General features: G+C 59.4%; 9 protein-coding genes across 9 annotated transcripts; 4 read left to right on the top strand and 5 right to left on the bottom strand.

Moving 5' to 3' along the window:
• Window positions 1-180: 180 nt before the first annotated feature.
• Window positions 181-1,767, top strand: PHYSODRAFT_314528 (hypothetical protein; the record flags this gene model as incomplete). The annotated part of the gene is made up of 1 exon (XM_009527721.1): window positions 181-1,767. The coding sequence occupies one exon, from the start codon at window positions 181-183 to the stop codon at window positions 1,765-1,767; it is 1,587 nt and encodes a 528-aa protein (XP_009526016.1).
• Window positions 1,768-2,651: 884 nt separating this feature from the next.
• Window positions 2,652-3,257, bottom strand: PHYSODRAFT_499353 (hypothetical protein; the record flags this gene model as incomplete). Its single annotated transcript, XM_009527720.1, has 1 exon — window positions 2,652-3,257. The coding sequence occupies one exon, from the start codon at window positions 3,255-3,257 to the stop codon at window positions 2,652-2,654; it is 606 nt and encodes a 201-aa protein (XP_009526015.1).
• Window positions 3,258-3,660: 403 nt separating this feature from the next.
• Window positions 3,661-5,133, bottom strand: PHYSODRAFT_500642 (hypothetical protein; the record flags this gene model as incomplete). The annotated part of the gene is made up of 9 exons (XM_009527719.1): window positions 3,661-3,758; window positions 3,828-3,951; window positions 4,021-4,099; window positions 4,187-4,284; window positions 4,359-4,427; window positions 4,493-4,579; window positions 4,642-4,708; window positions 4,784-4,813; window positions 4,889-5,133. 9 exons carry the CDS (start codon window positions 5,131-5,133, stop codon window positions 3,661-3,663), a joined length of 897 nt encoding a protein of 298 aa, XP_009526014.1.
• A 351-nt stretch (window positions 5,134-5,484) lies between these two features.
• Window positions 5,485-6,497, top strand: PHYSODRAFT_346049 (hypothetical protein; the record flags this gene model as incomplete). The annotated part of the gene is made up of 1 exon (XM_009527718.1): window positions 5,485-6,497. The coding sequence occupies exon 1, from the start codon at window positions 5,538-5,540 to the stop codon at window positions 6,495-6,497; it is 960 nt and encodes a 319-aa protein (XP_009526013.1). The 5' UTR covers window positions 5,485-5,537.
• A 393-nt stretch (window positions 6,498-6,890) lies between these two features.
• PHYSODRAFT_259071 (hypothetical protein) lies at window positions 6,891-8,521 on the bottom strand (the record flags this gene model as incomplete). The annotated part of the gene is made up of 2 exons (XM_009527717.1): window positions 6,891-7,024; window positions 7,126-8,521. The coding sequence occupies 2 exons, from the start codon at window positions 8,519-8,521 to the stop codon at window positions 6,891-6,893; spliced, it is 1,530 nt and encodes a 509-aa protein (XP_009526012.1).
• A 183-nt stretch (window positions 8,522-8,704) lies between these two features.
• Window positions 8,705-9,822, top strand: PHYSODRAFT_360408 (hypothetical protein; the record flags this gene model as incomplete). Its single annotated transcript, XM_009527716.1, has 3 exons — window positions 8,705-9,196; window positions 9,272-9,385; window positions 9,463-9,822. The coding sequence occupies 3 exons, from the start codon at window positions 8,708-8,710 to the stop codon at window positions 9,820-9,822; spliced, it is 963 nt and encodes a 320-aa protein (XP_009526011.1).
• A 331-nt stretch (window positions 9,823-10,153) lies between these two features.
• Window positions 10,154-12,214, top strand: PHYSODRAFT_559750 (hypothetical protein; the record flags this gene model as incomplete). Its single annotated transcript, XM_009527715.1, has 3 exons — window positions 10,154-10,182; window positions 10,249-10,456; window positions 10,526-12,214. Exons 1-3 carry the CDS (start codon window positions 10,163-10,165, stop codon window positions 12,212-12,214), a joined length of 1,917 nt encoding a protein of 638 aa, XP_009526010.1. The 5' UTR covers window positions 10,154-10,162.
• Window positions 12,215-12,330: 116 nt separating this feature from the next.
• Window positions 12,331-13,875, bottom strand: PHYSODRAFT_499448 (hypothetical protein; the record flags this gene model as incomplete). Its single annotated transcript, XM_009527714.1, has 1 exon — window positions 12,331-13,875. One exon carries the CDS (start codon window positions 13,873-13,875, stop codon window positions 12,331-12,333), a length of 1,545 nt encoding a protein of 514 aa, XP_009526009.1.
• A 276-nt stretch (window positions 13,876-14,151) lies between these two features.
• On the bottom strand, window positions 14,152-15,645 carry PHYSODRAFT_330991 (hypothetical protein; the record flags this gene model as incomplete). Its single annotated transcript, XM_009527713.1, has 1 exon — window positions 14,152-15,645. The coding sequence occupies one exon, from the start codon at window positions 15,643-15,645 to the stop codon at window positions 14,152-14,154; it is 1,494 nt and encodes a 497-aa protein (XP_009526008.1).
• Between the last annotated feature and the right edge of the window lie 70 nt (window positions 15,646-15,715).

The following is a 15,715-nucleotide window of genomic DNA, read 5'->3' as shown; positions in this document are numbered from 1 at the left end:
TGATCTGAGACCATGGTCTCCGGATGGGCTTCTCTTGCTAAAGACATTGCATGGTGCGTCAGGGCACTGGTACTTCTCCAAAATAGTTCCAAGTCTAGAGGCAAGGTGAGCCAGGGATAGTTTGTTCATTGTCACTCACTTCAACGCTAGTGCCAGCATTACCTGTGGAGCGGGTGCAGCATGGAGGCCGAGAAGCCCAATGCCGTGATCGGTTCGGCTTCCGCTGAAGCCAACGAAGCGGCCGAGCTGTTCAACAAGCAGGTGGATCAACAGAAGCTGGCGGCGATGGCAGCCCGCGTCGCGCAGCTGCAAGACGAAGACGCGGAGCTGCGTGCGAGGCACGACAAGCGCGAGCAGGAGACGCACGAGTTCGTGGCCTACTTCCAGAAGGAGATCCAGACCCGAGACAAACAGCTCACCAAGCTTGGCGAAGAGCTCGCAGCGGCGCGATTGAGTCATGCTCTCGCACTTGAGCAGATGCAGCAGGCGCGAGATTCCGAGCGCCAGCACCTCACGCAGCAAGCGGTTGCCAAGGAGGAAGCTGCGTCCGAGCAGATATTTTACTTGCGCGAGGAGCTGCATCAGCTCGAACTGTTCCGCGAGATGAAGGACAGCATCGCCACTAAGTTGAAGGACCTCGAGACGCAGCTAACGCTGGAGCGAGAGCAGGCACGTGAGACGTCCGGCGCGCTTGAACGAAAGTTCCTGGAGGAGAAGGCGCGTCTGCAAAAGGAGCACGAGAAGAAGATCGAGGTCGTCAAGCAGCAGGCCAAGGAGGACGCGCGCAACGGGCTCGACGCAGACACTCGCAAGATCGTGACGGACAACAAGCGCATGGGCGAGGAGCTGCGCTTCCAGCTGCAGATGACGGAGGAGCTGCAGCGCGAGAAGCAGCAGTTCGAGGCCCGGGCCAAGACGCTCAACATCGAGCTGCAGCTCCAGATTCAGAAGGAGGCCGAGTTCGCCAAACAGGCCCAGCGACAAGCTCGAGAGCTCACTCAACTGCGTGCCAGTCTGCGTGAAGCCGAGCAGAAGCTTGGTGCGGGTCTCGCTGCTGCGTCTTGGGATGCTCACGCACATGCCACTCGCCATGAGCGCGAGCGCGAGGAGTTGACGCTGGACGTGGAAGGCTTACGGAAGTTGCTGCGACTCAAGAACCGCGAGCTGCGAAACCTGAGGCGACTAGCGCAAACGATTCTGAACCAGCGCACGGACGTCGAGCAGTTCTTCCTGGACTCACTCGAGCACGTAAAGCGCGAGGTCGAACGCGAGCGCAAGGAGAAACACGACCGCGAGGTCGAGCACTACCATCGCGAGATGAATTGTGCGCAAGGTATCAAGCCCAGTCTACGGTTCCCAAAGCTGACTTCGCCCAACAGCCCTGCACCACGACGAGACTCGGCACCTCCTGGCCCACCGCAGCATTTTACTGAGAAGGTGGACTTACGGCAGCTCAGCTGGGAGGACCGTGAACGGGTCCTCCGTCTCGTGTTTGCCAAAATCAACCGGTCGCAGAGCTATGTGGACATGCAGGATAGTCCGCCAGAAACCATCGAGACACCGCCGAAACACGCGAGGAGCCCGAATCAAAGGGAAAAGCACCGCTCACCAGCCGTTTACTTCGCCACGGAGCCACACTCCGAACGGAGCGAACGAGGGACGGCTGGTGGTTACTCACTGGGCGAAGACTCGCTGAGTATGTCATTGAGTGGAATGCCCCTCGCCCCACGAGCGCCAGCCAGAACGAACACAAGTAAAGGTAGATAAGTCTACATACACCACCGTTCTTGCAGCCGACTGAGTGCACAGGTAAATGATACTTATATTCCGGACGAATAGCCTGGTACTCGTTCGTTGTAGTAGTTGCCATTGCTCGCAGCACTATTGTAACTATCCGAGAAGTGGCGAGGTGATGGCACCGGTCCATCATCCGAGTCGTAGCGTAGGGGGTCTTGGAAGAGGTCACCTCCGTGTGTCCACCGCGGGCGTTCGCGCTCGGGTTCTCGCTCGAAGGCACCAGCCGAGCCTTCTGTACGGGTTCCGTAAGAGCTGTAGGCGCTAGCGCCCAGTGGGCTTGCAGCCAGCACCTTGCCCTCGCCCGTGTTGATAATATGGAAAATGCCAAAATCCGGGAGCTTCTGCGATGCAGGCCCATGCTTCGGAGCTACACGACCAGAAACCCCATTTAGCTCCTTCTCGTCAAGTCCCAACGTCTTCGATAAATGCCAACGTTGTCGCTTACCTCCTACGCCGCCGGCCTTTGAGGAAATCAAGCAGAGCAGCAGTATTGTGGGCAGGAACTCCCAGAAGCAGAAGAAGACGAAGTACGCGACCGTCGTCACGCGGCCGTTCATGTCCAGGTTGTTCCAGATGCTCAGGAACCAACTCTGAGACGTAGCCAGATCCCGGATCCCTCGTGTGAAGAAGATGACACACAGCAGCGAGTTGATCACCGCCAGACTCTGCTCAGACCACGAACAAAAATGTCAGAACAAACTGCCAGCCCCACAGCAACCTACGGCACGGAGGACTCCTACCCGTGGTCTCGAGATCAAGAGCCGCCTTCGCTTCCAGCTTTCCACCTGGCATAACAACCAACCAACAACAAAATACACACTCTACGTCAGCTTGCTCATGGTTCCAACGCCACTTTAACAGCAAATTCCACGCACATTGGCCATTTTCCAGCCGAAGAATCCGAAGAGCACGCTGAGCAGGAAAAAGCAGAAGGCCGAGTACTTGAGCTGCACGCTGACGTCGGAGACCCTGGAGAACTCCTGGTCGTACTCGTCCCCGCGCCGCGTGGCCTTGGAGATGTCGTTGGACGAGTTGAAGGCCCAGACGACCGTGAACGTGGTCATGGTCATGGTCAGCAGCAGGTAGAGCGGCAGGCAGACGTTGCGCCACTTGGAGCGCCACTCCGGGCCCGTGAGCACCTGGATGTAGAACAGGATGAGCAGCGAGAAGTTGGCGAACTGGATGGGCGTGGGCGACCAGTAGAGCAGGTAGAGCGTCAGGTAGCGCATGCTCGACTGCATCGACATGATGATCCAGTAGGCGGCGCGCACGCCCGTCCAGAGCAGACACAGCACGTGGAAGCCCGTGGACCAGGCCAGCAGCTTGTTCTTGTTACGCACCGCCACCAGCAGCCGCGTCAGCAGGAACAGCGCCAGCAGCAGGCACATGCCCGTGAGCAGCAGCGTGTACACCGTCGGCTCGTACGTGCTGCTGCTGCCCGCGGCGGCGCCGGCTTTCATGGCGCGGGTGTAATAGCTGTGTATGTCACCGGAGCAGGAGCTGGCGGCGTCTCTGGGCGCAGGAAGAGAGCGAGAAGGCCGCGCGCGCGGCCGCAAGTCAGGCGTCGCCTGCCTGCTGCTTGGTGCGTTCGATTCAGAAGAGCAAATCTAACCTGATTAGTGGGCGGTGGATCGAAGTGGTACATTGTACCACATGTGACGAGCCACAAGGGAAACTTCAAAGTTTTTTTGGGGGGGGGGGGGGGGTTGATGATGTTCAGTATTCAGTACGTATGCAGTATAGTCGTCGTTGCTGAGGTCTCGATGCAGCTCGGCTGAGTGGGGATTGAGCAACGCTATGTGACTGTATGCTGAGCTGTGTTTGACCGACAACGCGACGAGAGGTTGGTTGAGAGCGGGCTAGCTACTTGCGGTTGTAGTTTAGCTGTCGAACCGCATCGAGCAGCGGACGCAATCGTTTGCGTGTGTCGAGGTCTTCGGTTGCTTCCTCGAGGTAGTCGTCTGCAGCATAAAGTAGAAGCGTGAGCTTAGTTGACGAGCAGAGAACTATGCGCGGCAACGTGGACGCACCGTAGAGGGATAGGAGAGCGGACTCTGCCTCGGGGGAGTCCACGTAGTAGTCGTCGTGAGATTCAAAGTCTTCTGTACTGCAGATAAGTGCAAGCACCTCTGCACCCACGGCGACATCCGCGGCCTACGTATATAAACAAATTTAGGTAAGTTGCAGTACTGTTGAAGCGCATGCAGCAGCATCCCTACGTACGTTCAGGAGGTTGATGTGTGTGCTCAGATGCATCGCCAGCAGCGCGAAAATGCGCTTCTCGGCAAACAACGGCATGACTCTGGTAAGTGCAAGGAATCGGATCACAGCGAAACGAGGTCAGGGACGTCGCGATTTTTATTCCTGCTGCTAGCAAATCCTTCCTTACCTTGATTCATCGATCGAGTCTAGCTGCCTGCACAGTCCTAGCAAAAAGTGGATGACGGTGACCTCCTGGCAGTTGTCCATCTTCTTGTTCGGCAGGTACTACACACAGAAGCCGAACATACAAGTTAGTGTTCGATCCATCATTAGCGCAACAAGCCTGTTTTTCTGCTCACATCTGGGCGCTCGAGGCAATAGATTAAAATATCGTGGATATACTCGATCAACAGCGGCAGATCCGTAGTCTGAAGAGATTTATGCTGTGTTAGCTCAAGTCACATCACACATCGATTTCTGACACAGACCGCACCTGTACTGCCTCGGCGTGAAGCCATGCGTTCTTCAGAGTTAGCCCCATGCCGTGCTCAAACTTCTCCAGCGTCGCCATTGTCTCAGTCTGCATTGCTCAGTCAGCCCTATGGTGTTATCTGCAATACCAACCCCTAAAAGCTGCCTCACCTTGACAGGCCCGCGCTCGATCATGCGCTTCAGGTAGTTGTTGTAGTCTACGAGATTGCGCAGGCACCTGCAGCATCATGCCACCATTACCTCTGTGCCTTGTACAGCAAGATCTAAAGACCTAAAACGCCACGGCACCTACAGATTCAACTTCCCGTCCTCAAGCAGATAGCTAAACACGCGCAACAGCAACGTTCACAGTCAGTGCCAAGGCCTGGATAGAGTGCAGCACTATGCCCTCACTGACCGCAGGGCGATCTCCTCGCACTCCCAGAGCGTGGCGTCGTGCTTCTTGGGCAGCTGCCGCTCCATCTCGGTGATGTGGCCGATGCGGCCGATCTGCTCGGCCATCTGGATCCAGTCGTCCGACAGCACCGGGTAGTCGGCCATGAAGCGCACGTGGTTGCGCAGGTCGGCCGTGAGCTTGGCCGAGAGCTCCTCGAAGCTGTCGGTGGCCTCGCGCTTGGGCACGTAGTGGTGCTTCCTGGACATGGCTGCAGGGCTCTTCTCTTTCTCTCACTCTTATCTTACGTCTCCTCCTCCCCCTCGGTGGTTTCTTGCCGGAATGACCGCGGCGCAGGCTACTTACTTACTCGACGCTGTCTAGTGTCAACGTCCGCATTTAGCTCCCGTCCTTTTGCTATCCTTAGCCAGCTGAGCTCACTTCAACTCTCGTCTGATTGGGCAGAAACGGTCTCACCTGCCACATTTTATCTATGATGTAGGTTCTATCCTACACTTGTTCGAAGACGCTCATTGGTGGGGAGTATTCGTTCTGACAGGATGTAGATCCCACATAGCCAGCCGCGGCGGCGGAGGGGGGCCGAAAGCGGGCAGTCGAGGGGTTCCCCACCAAGAACACGAAGACCTAAACGAAGGAAGACCTAGGTCAAGCCATGGACTCGCGCGGGGAGATGAAGGCGCTGGACGCGCAGATCGAGCGCCTGCGCCGCGCCGAGAACCTGACGGAGACGGAGATCTACGAGCTGTGCCAGAAGGCCAAGGAGATCCTGTCGGGCGAGTCCAACGTGCAGCCCGTACGCTGCCCCGTGACGGTCTGCGGCGACATCCACGGGCAGTTCTACGACCTGCTGGAGCTCTTCCGGATAGGCGGCGCCTGCCCGGACACCAACTACCTGTTCATGGGCGACTACGTGGACCGCGGCTACTACTCGCTCGAGAGCGTGGCTCTGCTCGTGGCGCTCAAGGTGCGCCACCGCGAGCGCATCACGATCCTGCGCGGCAACCACGAGAGCCGCCAGATCACGCAGGTCTACGGCTTCTACGACGAGTGCCTGCGCAAGTACGGCAACGCCAACGTCTGGAAGTACTTCACGGACCTGTTCGACCACCTGCCCATGACGGCGCTCATCGAGAACCGCGTCTTCTGCATGCACGGCGGCCTGTCCCCGTCCATCGACACGCTGGACCACGCGCGCGCGCTCGACCGCGTGCAGGAGGTGCCCCACGAGGGCCCCATGTGCGACCTCGTGTGGTCCGACCCGGACGACCGCTGCGGATGGGGCATCTCGCCGCGCGGCGCCGGCTACACGTTCGGCCAGGACATCACGGAGCAGTTCAAGCGCAGCAACGGCCTCACTTTCATCGCGCGCGCGCACCAACTCGTGATGGAGGGCTACCAGTGGACGCACAACCGCGGTGTCGTCACCATCTTCAGCGCGCCAAACTACTGCTACCGCTGCGGCAACCAGGCCGCGCTCATGGAGATCGACGAGGTCATGGCCGACCGCAACGGCGACAAGGTATACGAGACGTGCAAGTTCATCCAGTTCGACCCGGCCCCGCGCGACAGCAGCTTCAATGAGAAGAAGCGCACGCCCGACTACTTCCTGTAAGACGAGCAGTGTGAATGAAAGAATGAATGAGCGAGCGATGCGTTAGTGGGACGTGATGGCGGTGGCGAAAGGGAGAAGGAAAGCCTCGCCCGCCGACGGAAGGGAGGAAGACAGAGATGCAGAGAATCACAACCAAGAGAAGCCTGGAACAGCAGAGCAGAGCAGGTAGGTAGATAGGTGGTGGTCGACCCGAAGACAAGTGGAGGCTGAGGACGGGTTGGTGAGGAAGCTTTGGCTGGTTGATGTCATGTGTCACTTGACCAAGGTGTTTCCTCGCTTTCTCTCTCACTCGGGGCATGCCGGTATTCTTCATATATGCACGATTTAGTTGGTTGTTGTGTTGGCTGGTTGCGGATCTCTCTTTTGTCTCCTTGTCCTGCCATAGTCTGCTGGTTAGAGCATCGTGAGGAACTGCTGCAGCTGCTTCTTGAGCTCCAGCGAGTCGCTGTGCGTCGGGTTCGTGGTGAGCGCGCGGTTGACCTTGGTGAAAGAGTCGTGGAAGTCGCCGACCTTGTACGCCAGCAGCGCTGATCGACGTTGAAGCGCGCAACACAAATCACAGCAGAACCGTGAGGATCCTGGCATGACAGACAAGCACGCATAATGGTTGAGAGCACGCATGACTCACCGCGGTTATAGCTTGGCTCGAACATGAAATCAGCGAGCGTCTCGGAGAGCTGGAAGTTGGCGCGTGCCTGGTCGAGATTGCCCTTGCGCAGTTCCAGCACGCCGAGGTTGTTGTACGATTCGGCGTGGTTGCTATCCACGGACACGGCGATCTTGAAGGCCTGGTAGGCAAGCCCTAGGTCACCGATGCCAATGGCTACCTGGCCGATATTATACCAGACGTCGGCCATGCAGTCGTCCGACGCGAGTGATAGTGCGCGATCGAAGCACGAGAGCGTCATGTCATACTGCGACGCGTAGAAGCAGCAGAGTCCGATGTTGCACCAGAGCTCGGCGGTGTTCACGTCCATCTGCAGCAGGCGTCGGTAGTAGCGCAGCGCCACCTCCGGGTGGTCTGTGTAAAAGTAGTTTGACGCCAGGCACGCGATGGCCTCGACGTTAGACGCGTCCAGCTGCAGCACCTCTTTGTACACGCTGACGCTCTTCTCCACGTCGTTGAGCATATCGTGGACCCGCGCAATGCTAACCAAGAGCTGGACGTCCCCTGGGAACTTGGTCTTGCTCTTCTCATACCTGTCCAGCGCCGTGTTCGGCTGGTCCAGACGCAAATAAACCTTTCCTAGCTCCAAAAAGGTGATGACCATGTCCTGGTTGCGCAGCGACGACTCGAACTGTTTCTCCGCGTCGCGGAAGAGCCCCAGTTGGTAGTAGCACTTGCCGAGGCGCGCCTTCCACCACCAGTCCTTGTAGTCCGCAGCAACCGTCGCCTCTGCAGCCAGTTCCAGCGCCTTCCTTGGGTTGTGCTCGCAGTAGAGCAAGTAGTCAACGAGTGCCTTCGCGATCGCTGGCCGCTTGGCGTATCGCTTGAAGTCGAGTCGGTTCACGTCGATGAACACGCCCGAGTCGGACGCCTGCATCGACGCCGTGCCCAGCCGCACCTGCCGTCCCAGTGTCGTGGCTGGTCGCGATGTGCCTGGCCGGTTGCCCTGCAGCGCGCGATCCACCGACATGCTGCTTGTCCCCGGCCTCGAGCTCGTTCCGGGCCGCGCGAAACCACTGAGCGGCCGGCCGGTGGACGTCATGGGCCGCAGACTCGGGTCGCCCGTGCCGGCCCGCGAGTTGGGCCGGTTGAGCGAAGTCCCGGGTCGCGGCATGGATGCCATGACGTTGTCGTCCATGAGCAGGTCCGCAGCACCGTCCTCCTCGAGCTCCGAGTCGTCGATGAAGTTCTGCATGGTCATGGCCTTGGTCTTGGTGACCCACGCGGCCTGGTCGTACGGGTTCTGCGCCAGGATGTCCGTGCAGATGTCGATGCAGTCCGCGAACCGCCGCTGGCGCGAGCGCAGCAGCGCCATGTAGAACGGGTCCACCTGGTCCAGCGCATCGAAGTCCGTCATGGTCTCCGTCCAGCAGCTATGATACCTCCGCGCGTGCGTCGCTTCAAGATCACAATTGTACCGTGTTTACCGGTACGCTGTGCCAATGATAAGGTACACTTCACCTTACAACGTCCACTTTTCTCTGCGGCTCTTCAAGCTCAAGCTCGCCTCGACCCGGACCTGATCTGCCGCTCTCTGCCCCGAATGCCGGCCACTTTCCGCTGCTCGCCGGGCTTCGCGCGTACTGCGGGGCCGTCCAATGTGACCGTGGACGTCACAGCCCCCCGCATGGAAGGCACCGTCCTGCCGCTGGACTCGATGAGCGGCCGCAGGAAGAAGCCCCTCAAGCTCGGCCGCCGCCAGGCCAAGCGCGCCCACAACCTGGCGCTGCTGGCCGTCGCGGGGCTCGACCTCTTCCGCGAGGGGCTCATGCTCGACGGCGTGTACCCGCAGCGCCATACGCCGCGGCATCCCGCCGTCTCGCCCAACCTCAAGAGCATCCCGGAGGACGATGACGCCGTCGCGTTCCACGCCACGACCGACAGCCAGGTGATCCTCATCCTGGGCGACGCGCTCGACCGGCGCGGAGAGGTAACGCCACTGGGAGCCACGCGCATCTCCAGGGCCGCCGAGCTGTACTGGGACACGATGAAAGTCTACGCGCAGCACCAAGCCAACGCCTTCTGCTACCTCGTACGATTCGGCCACAAGATACTTTTTACTTACAGGTTTAGAGAGCTGACGAGGATATCTATGTTGATGATGCAGGTCCCAACAGGAGGGGAGAACGAGAGGGAGGGGATCGTGCAGACGGAAGCTATTCGCAACGAACTAGTGGAGGCGGGCATCTCTCCGCACCACATCATGATGGACTGCTCCGCTGTGAGTGTTTTACATTGGTGACAGGTGGTGTTCCTGTACTGACACTTGATCCGTGGTGGCGTGTTCACTTTGAGTAGACGACTATGATTGACAACGTGATCCAGCTCATTCCGTCGCTGCGGCACCTGCGCATCGAGCGCGTGCACGTTGTCACGTCCAGCTTCCAGATTCCGCGCGCCAAGCTCATCGTCGACAGCATCTTGGGGGCCGTGCCGGACATGACCTTCACGGTGGCCTATCATGCTGCCTTTGATGTACTGAGCGAAGAAGAGCGCGCGAACCGCGAGGCGGCCGAACTGCGCCTTATGGAGCGCGTGCGAGAGCCGCTGAACGAAGTGCTTCGCGCCATGAAGAAGCAGCGCCGCAGCTCCATCGCGAGCACCCGAAGCGCCGACAGCTCGAGCAGTCAGTCTCGTAGCGCGTCGCCTATGGCGTAGGTGGTCTGATGGTGAACCCGCAGCATTCAGGCCGAAGCCAGGCTCAGAATGGCTGCCGAGTCAAGTCAAGTTTCACGTCAGGCGCCCACAAAGGCGGAATCAAGGACAGCCAAAGTGTAGGAGCGTCTTCTTTCCCAGCGCAGCAAATTATTCATGTGCACTAGCTTGTTTCTTAGCTGAAAAAAATGAACTTGCAGTCGAATTGAAGTCAAAACTTGCGACGTCCTGGAAGAAAGAAGAGATTCTCAAAGGACGATTTGAGATCGTCTACCACCCGCGTTGAAGTTAAACAAAACACCTGCCATTCCTGCTTTGGCCGGCCAGGTGACGCTTCAGACCAATGGCATCTCGCTCCTCAACGTAAGTAGGCCTCTGCAACAAGAGTCCCACTTGATCTCTTATTAATCTTCGCCGTACGTTGTCTAGGTACGCGCTGCAGACGTCGTTGCCTCACCTTCCCGTGCCCCCACTGCGCGCCACGCTGGACAAGTATCTGCGCTCGATAGAGCCGCTCGTCACCAAGGAGGAGCTGGAGAAGACCAAGCAGCTCGTAGAAGAGTTCGGCAAGCCTGGAGGTCAGGGCGAAGAGCTGCAGGCAGAGCTATTGCAACGTGCCAAAGAGCGCGATAACTGGGTAAGGACTCAATGCAAGCCAAAGCACTATAGCTGCATTGTAGGCTGAAGGTGTTGGTTTGCCTTGTAGCTGGCAGAATGGTGGGAGCAAGTGGCGTATCTGAGCGATCCGACGCCCAACGCCTTGTTCGTGAACATGGTGACGGGCTTCGGCTCTTTCCAAGACTTTGACCGGCCTGTGTCCCAGGCCAGACGAGCTGCCGAGACTGTGCGCTACACTTGCGAGTATCTGGAGCGACTCAAACGCGAGCTGGTGCCACCGGAGACGATGGGCGGCCACGTGCTGTGCATGAACATGTTCCGACGGCTATTCTCCACCTGTCGCATCCCGGAGAAGCCGACCGACCGATTCAAGCGCGTGGATCCAGCTACCATTCGCCACATCACCGTGTTCTGCGAAGGCAGAGTGTTCATGTTGCACGTGTACGACGCCCAAGACGAGCTATTGACCATTGGAGACCTAGAGGTGCAGCTCCTGCACATTTTGCGGCACTCGGCGTACCTGAATTCTCTTCCTACTTCAAAGCGTGACGACGATGACTTGCCGCAGTTCGTGGGGGCGTTGACAGCCATGAGGCGTGACAAGTGGGCGGAGGCGCGTCAAGCCCTTGTGGAGTTCGATCCGCTGAACGAGCGCAGCCTTGACAAGATCGAAACGAGTCTCTTTGCGCTCTGCCTCGAGTCTGCGTCGCCCGATACACCGTCGGAGCTGGCACGACAGTGTGCGGCGTCAAACGCTGGCAACCGCTGGTTCGACAAGAGCTTCCAGTACATCGTGTTTGCCAACGGAATGGTGGGGGCCAACATGGAGCACGCGAACGCAGACGCTACGGTGCTGCAGTCGATGTTCCGCTGGCTAGGAGAGCGCTATTTGAACCGCGATGGCGGCTACGAGACGTTCATCGAGAGTCGCCACCATTCACTGGAGTTCCTGCCTCCACCAGAGCTGCTGCGCTGGCGTTTACCCGAGGATATTGTGGCGAATACGATTCCGACGGCCTTGGCTGAGTTTCAACGCAACGGAGGCAAGTTGCGTATGGTCGTAGTGAGGAACAAGGCTATTGGCAAGACCAAACTGCGCGCGGTGAAGCTGTTCCCCGACACCTTCGTCCAAATGGGCATTCAGCTAGCAGGCTTCCGACTATTTGGTCGTGTGGTACCAACGTATGAGAGCGGCCACACGCGCATGTTCGTCGAAGGACGCACGGAAACCATTCGCACGGTGACCACCGAGCTGCTCGCGTGGCTTCAGATGCATGATCAGCCTGGTGTGGATGAAGCTGAAGTGATTGACAAGCTCAAGCGCGCCATGGCTCGCCACAAAGAGATTTCGCTAGAGGCATTGTCGGGTGATGGCATCGATCGCCATTTACTCGGACTGCAGATCGCAGCCATGCAGAAGACGGGGAGCCCGCCAGCGCTGTTTACTGATCCGAGCTACGCGAAGAGTGGAGGGGGCGGCAACTTCGTGCTCTCCACGAGCAACGTGTCCGGGTACCCGTGGCTCTGGGGTGGATTCGTGCCGATGCTGCCCCACGGCATCGGGCTCTGCTACGGCTGCGAAAATGATTTCCTCGCCATCATGATCACCTCGTTCGACTCTAGCGACCGTGACAAGCTGCTGCCAGGCCCACCAGGTTCTCGACTTCCCCGAGTCACTGCACCGGAGTTTCAACGCGCGCTGTTCCAGGCGTTCGAAGACATCTATGGACTCGTTGAGCGCCACTACAAGCCGACAAACCCTACGTGCAAGATGTGAGCTGGCTCAAGGCATACGCTTTGGCTGTGAGCTGATGCCCGAGTGCATGCTGCGAGTCATTGAACAAGCTAGCGAGTTAGCATAGCATTCATTACGCATCAATACTGCTTCGATCCTTAGATCTCTGCTGGTGCAGTGAGCACGAAGCCTCCCTTCCTTTGCCGTCTTTTGACCGCCGCCATGGCCAGCGCCCAGAGGATCACGGCCCAGACCATCCACAGCACCGAGAGCAGCATGAAGTTCTTGAGTCCATCCTGGTCCTCACTGCACCGCGGATTCAGCACTGCGTCTCCATCGTCCTCCACCGTGCCACAGTTTGGAGCCCACTTGTCTCGCACCACGCCCATGACGATCGGCGCCGGCACGTCCCCGAACACGTGGATGATCACTGCGTTGGCCGAGATGGCCATAGACCGACGCGAGGACGGGAACAGCTCGAGCACGGCCACCATCTCGGGCCCCCACAGCGCGCACATGCAGAAGAGCGCAATGGTGAAGCACGTGAGGAAGGCGCCCTTACTGTCCGAGATGAAGCACATGATGAGCGCGAACACCTCGGCGATGGTCACGTAGACGAAGAGCGACGAGACCGCCACGAAGCACCTCTTGCCTGGCACAGTCGTGTTCTTGGTGTGCCGATCCAGCACGTATCCTCCTAGCGGAGTGCCGATGAGACTCGTGACAGCCACAATGCCGCCGAAGATCAGCGACGCCGACGTCTCATCCGAGAACAGCCCCAAACCGATGAACACGTCCGGCCCGAAGGCATTGAAGACTCCGAGCGTGAACGTGTACGCGCCATGAGCCAGCACCACCAGCAAGAACGGAACGTCCGAGAGGATCTCCCACCACGTCCGAAGGAAGGACTTGGACTCGTTGAACTCTTCGGGCGACAACATCATCTCGGCGCCGAACTTCTCGGGCGACAGGTCGGCCGCGTTCTTCTCGACGGTGTCGTGCGATTCCCGGGACAGCGACATCACCTCGCTGGCAAACTCGTTCGTGGACACGAGGGGCTTCCTCAACGCCACGGCGTCATCTGTAGGCGGCACGACGTTCAGCTCGTCGGGCACGCAGAACAAGCAGCAGAAGACCAGACACGCCATCAAGATGGCCTCAAAGTAGAACGCCCCCGCCCACGTCAAGGCCGACTCGGCGAACAGCGAGCCGTACACGAACCCGATGGCGGTGCCCACGATGACCGACGCCAGGTAGATCCCGACGTAGAACGACCGACGCGCGGGTGGGGCGTGGCGATCGATGAACGGCGGGGCCACACACTGGAAAGACGCCTCCCCCACGCCGCTCAGCACGCGGCCGACGATCAGCAGCGCGTAGCTGTTGACATGCTCCGACACGGCGCAGATGACGATGGCCACGATCCAGATGCTCGTCCCCAGCGAGATGATGCGGAACGGCCGGTGGGTCAGCGCGAAGTACCCGAAGGCGATGGACAGCACCGAGTGGCCGATGATGAAGGCCGACGACAGCAGCCCGAAGTACACGGACTGGTCCGTGACGGCCACGCCGAGCGATGAGGTGATGAAGTGTCGGAAGCTCTGCGGCGCGCCTGGGATGATGCCCCGGTCGATGTAGTTGAGCAGGTTCACGAGGCACAGCAGCACGATGAGCCCCTGCGACTGGATCTGGCAGGCCTTCATGCTGGTCGGGTGTGGCTCCCAGCGCGCAGATCGAAGAGTGCAGTGGGGTGTGTGAGAGAAGACCCGGCGTGCATCGCTTCCGGCGGTAGCAGGAGGAGGGGCAGGACAGCCGTGGTACGGCTCAGTTGAAGCCGTCGATTAGTCCGGCTAGAGCCCTGATATCCGCGTTGAACCTGCACTTCGACTTGGCCAGCGGAGACCGTAAGGACCCGGCTCAACGTTTAACAAGTATCGTACGTGTGTTTTGGTGGCGATGACTACCCTCCTCTCCTCTCTCTAATACTCTGCCGGCGTGGTGAGCACGAAGCCGCCGCGCTGTTGCCTCCTCTTGATGGCCACCGCGGCCAGCGCCCAGAGCAGCACGGCCCAGAGCATCCACAGCGTCGAGAGCAGCATGAAGTCCTTGAGCCCGCCCTGGTCCTCGCTGCACAGCGGATTGAGGTCGGCGTCGCCGTCCGAGCCCTCGACGGCCCCGCAGTTGGGCGCCCAGGCGTCCCACACGACGCCCATGATGGTCGGCGCCGGCACGTCGCCGAAGATGTGGATGATGACCGCGTTGGCCGAGATGGCCAGCGAGCGGCGCGACTCCGGGAACAGCTCGAGGATGGCCACCATTTGGGGCCCCCAGAGCGCGCACATGCAGAAGAGGCCGATGGTGAAGCACACGAGGAACGCGACCTTGGCCCCTCCGAGGAAGCACATGATGAGGATGAACACCTCGGCCAGCGTCACGTAGACGAAGCTCGACGTCATGGCCACGAAGCAGCGCTTCCCAGGCACATCGGTGTCCTTGGTCTGTCGGTCGATGAGGTAGCCGCCCAGAGGTGTGCCTAGCAGTCCGCCCACAGCCACGATGATGCCAAAGACCAGCGAGGCCGAGGTTTCGTCGCTGAACAGGCCCAGGCCGACGAAGAGGTCCGGGCCGTACGTGTTGAAGACCCCCAACGTGAACGTGTACGCACCGTTGCCCAGCACGAACAGCAAGAACGGGAGGTTGGAGAGCACACCCCACCATGCGCGGAAGAACGGCTCCCTCCTCACCGCTAGCCCCGGAGACGACGACCCTGGCGACACTATGAGCGGCTCCACTCCGTTTGGCAGCCCCTGCGTCGATACAGACACCAGCGATTTCCTTAGCGCGACGTCGTCCTGTGGAGGCACCACGTTGAGCTCATCGGGCACGCAGAACAAACAGCAGCAGACCAGGAAGACCATCAGAACTGCTTCAAGATAGTAGCCGCCGGCCCACGTGAGCGACGAGTCTGCGAACGCCGAGCCGTAGACGAAGCCGATGGCTTCCCCGACGAACACGGAGGCCAGGTAGATGCCAACGTAAAGCGATGCACGTTCGGGCGGAGCGTGGCGATCGATGAACGGCGGGGCTACACACTGGAACGACGCCTCGCCTGCACCACTTAGCACTCGCCCGACGATCAGCAGCGCGTAGCTGTTGACGTGCTCCGACACGGCGCAGATGACGATGGCCACGATCCAGATGCTCGTCCCCAACGCGATGATGCGGAACGGCCGGTGGGTCAGCGCGAAGTACCCGAAGGTGATGGACAGCACCGAGTGGCCGATGATGAAGGCCGACGACAGCAGCCCGAAGTACACGGACTGGTCCGTGACGGCCACGCCGAGCGACGACGTGATGAAGTGTCGGAAGCTCTGAGGAGCGCCCGGGATGATGCCTCTGTCCAAGTAGTTGAGCATGTTGATGAGGCACACCAACACGATGAGCCCCTGGGACTGGAACTTACACACCTTCATGCTGCTCGAACGATCAATACCTCCCAGGCTATCTATCGGGTAATGAGCTCTATCAAGGCTCGGACAGAGT

This window comes from Phytophthora sojae, assembly GCF_000149755.1.
Source record: "Phytophthora sojae unplaced genomic scaffold PHYSOscaffold_4, whole genome shotgun sequence".
NCBI classification, from domain to species: Eukaryota; Oomycota; class Peronosporomycetes; order Peronosporales; family Peronosporaceae; genus Phytophthora; species Phytophthora sojae.
This window is presented reverse-complemented; position numbering and strand designations above follow the sequence as displayed.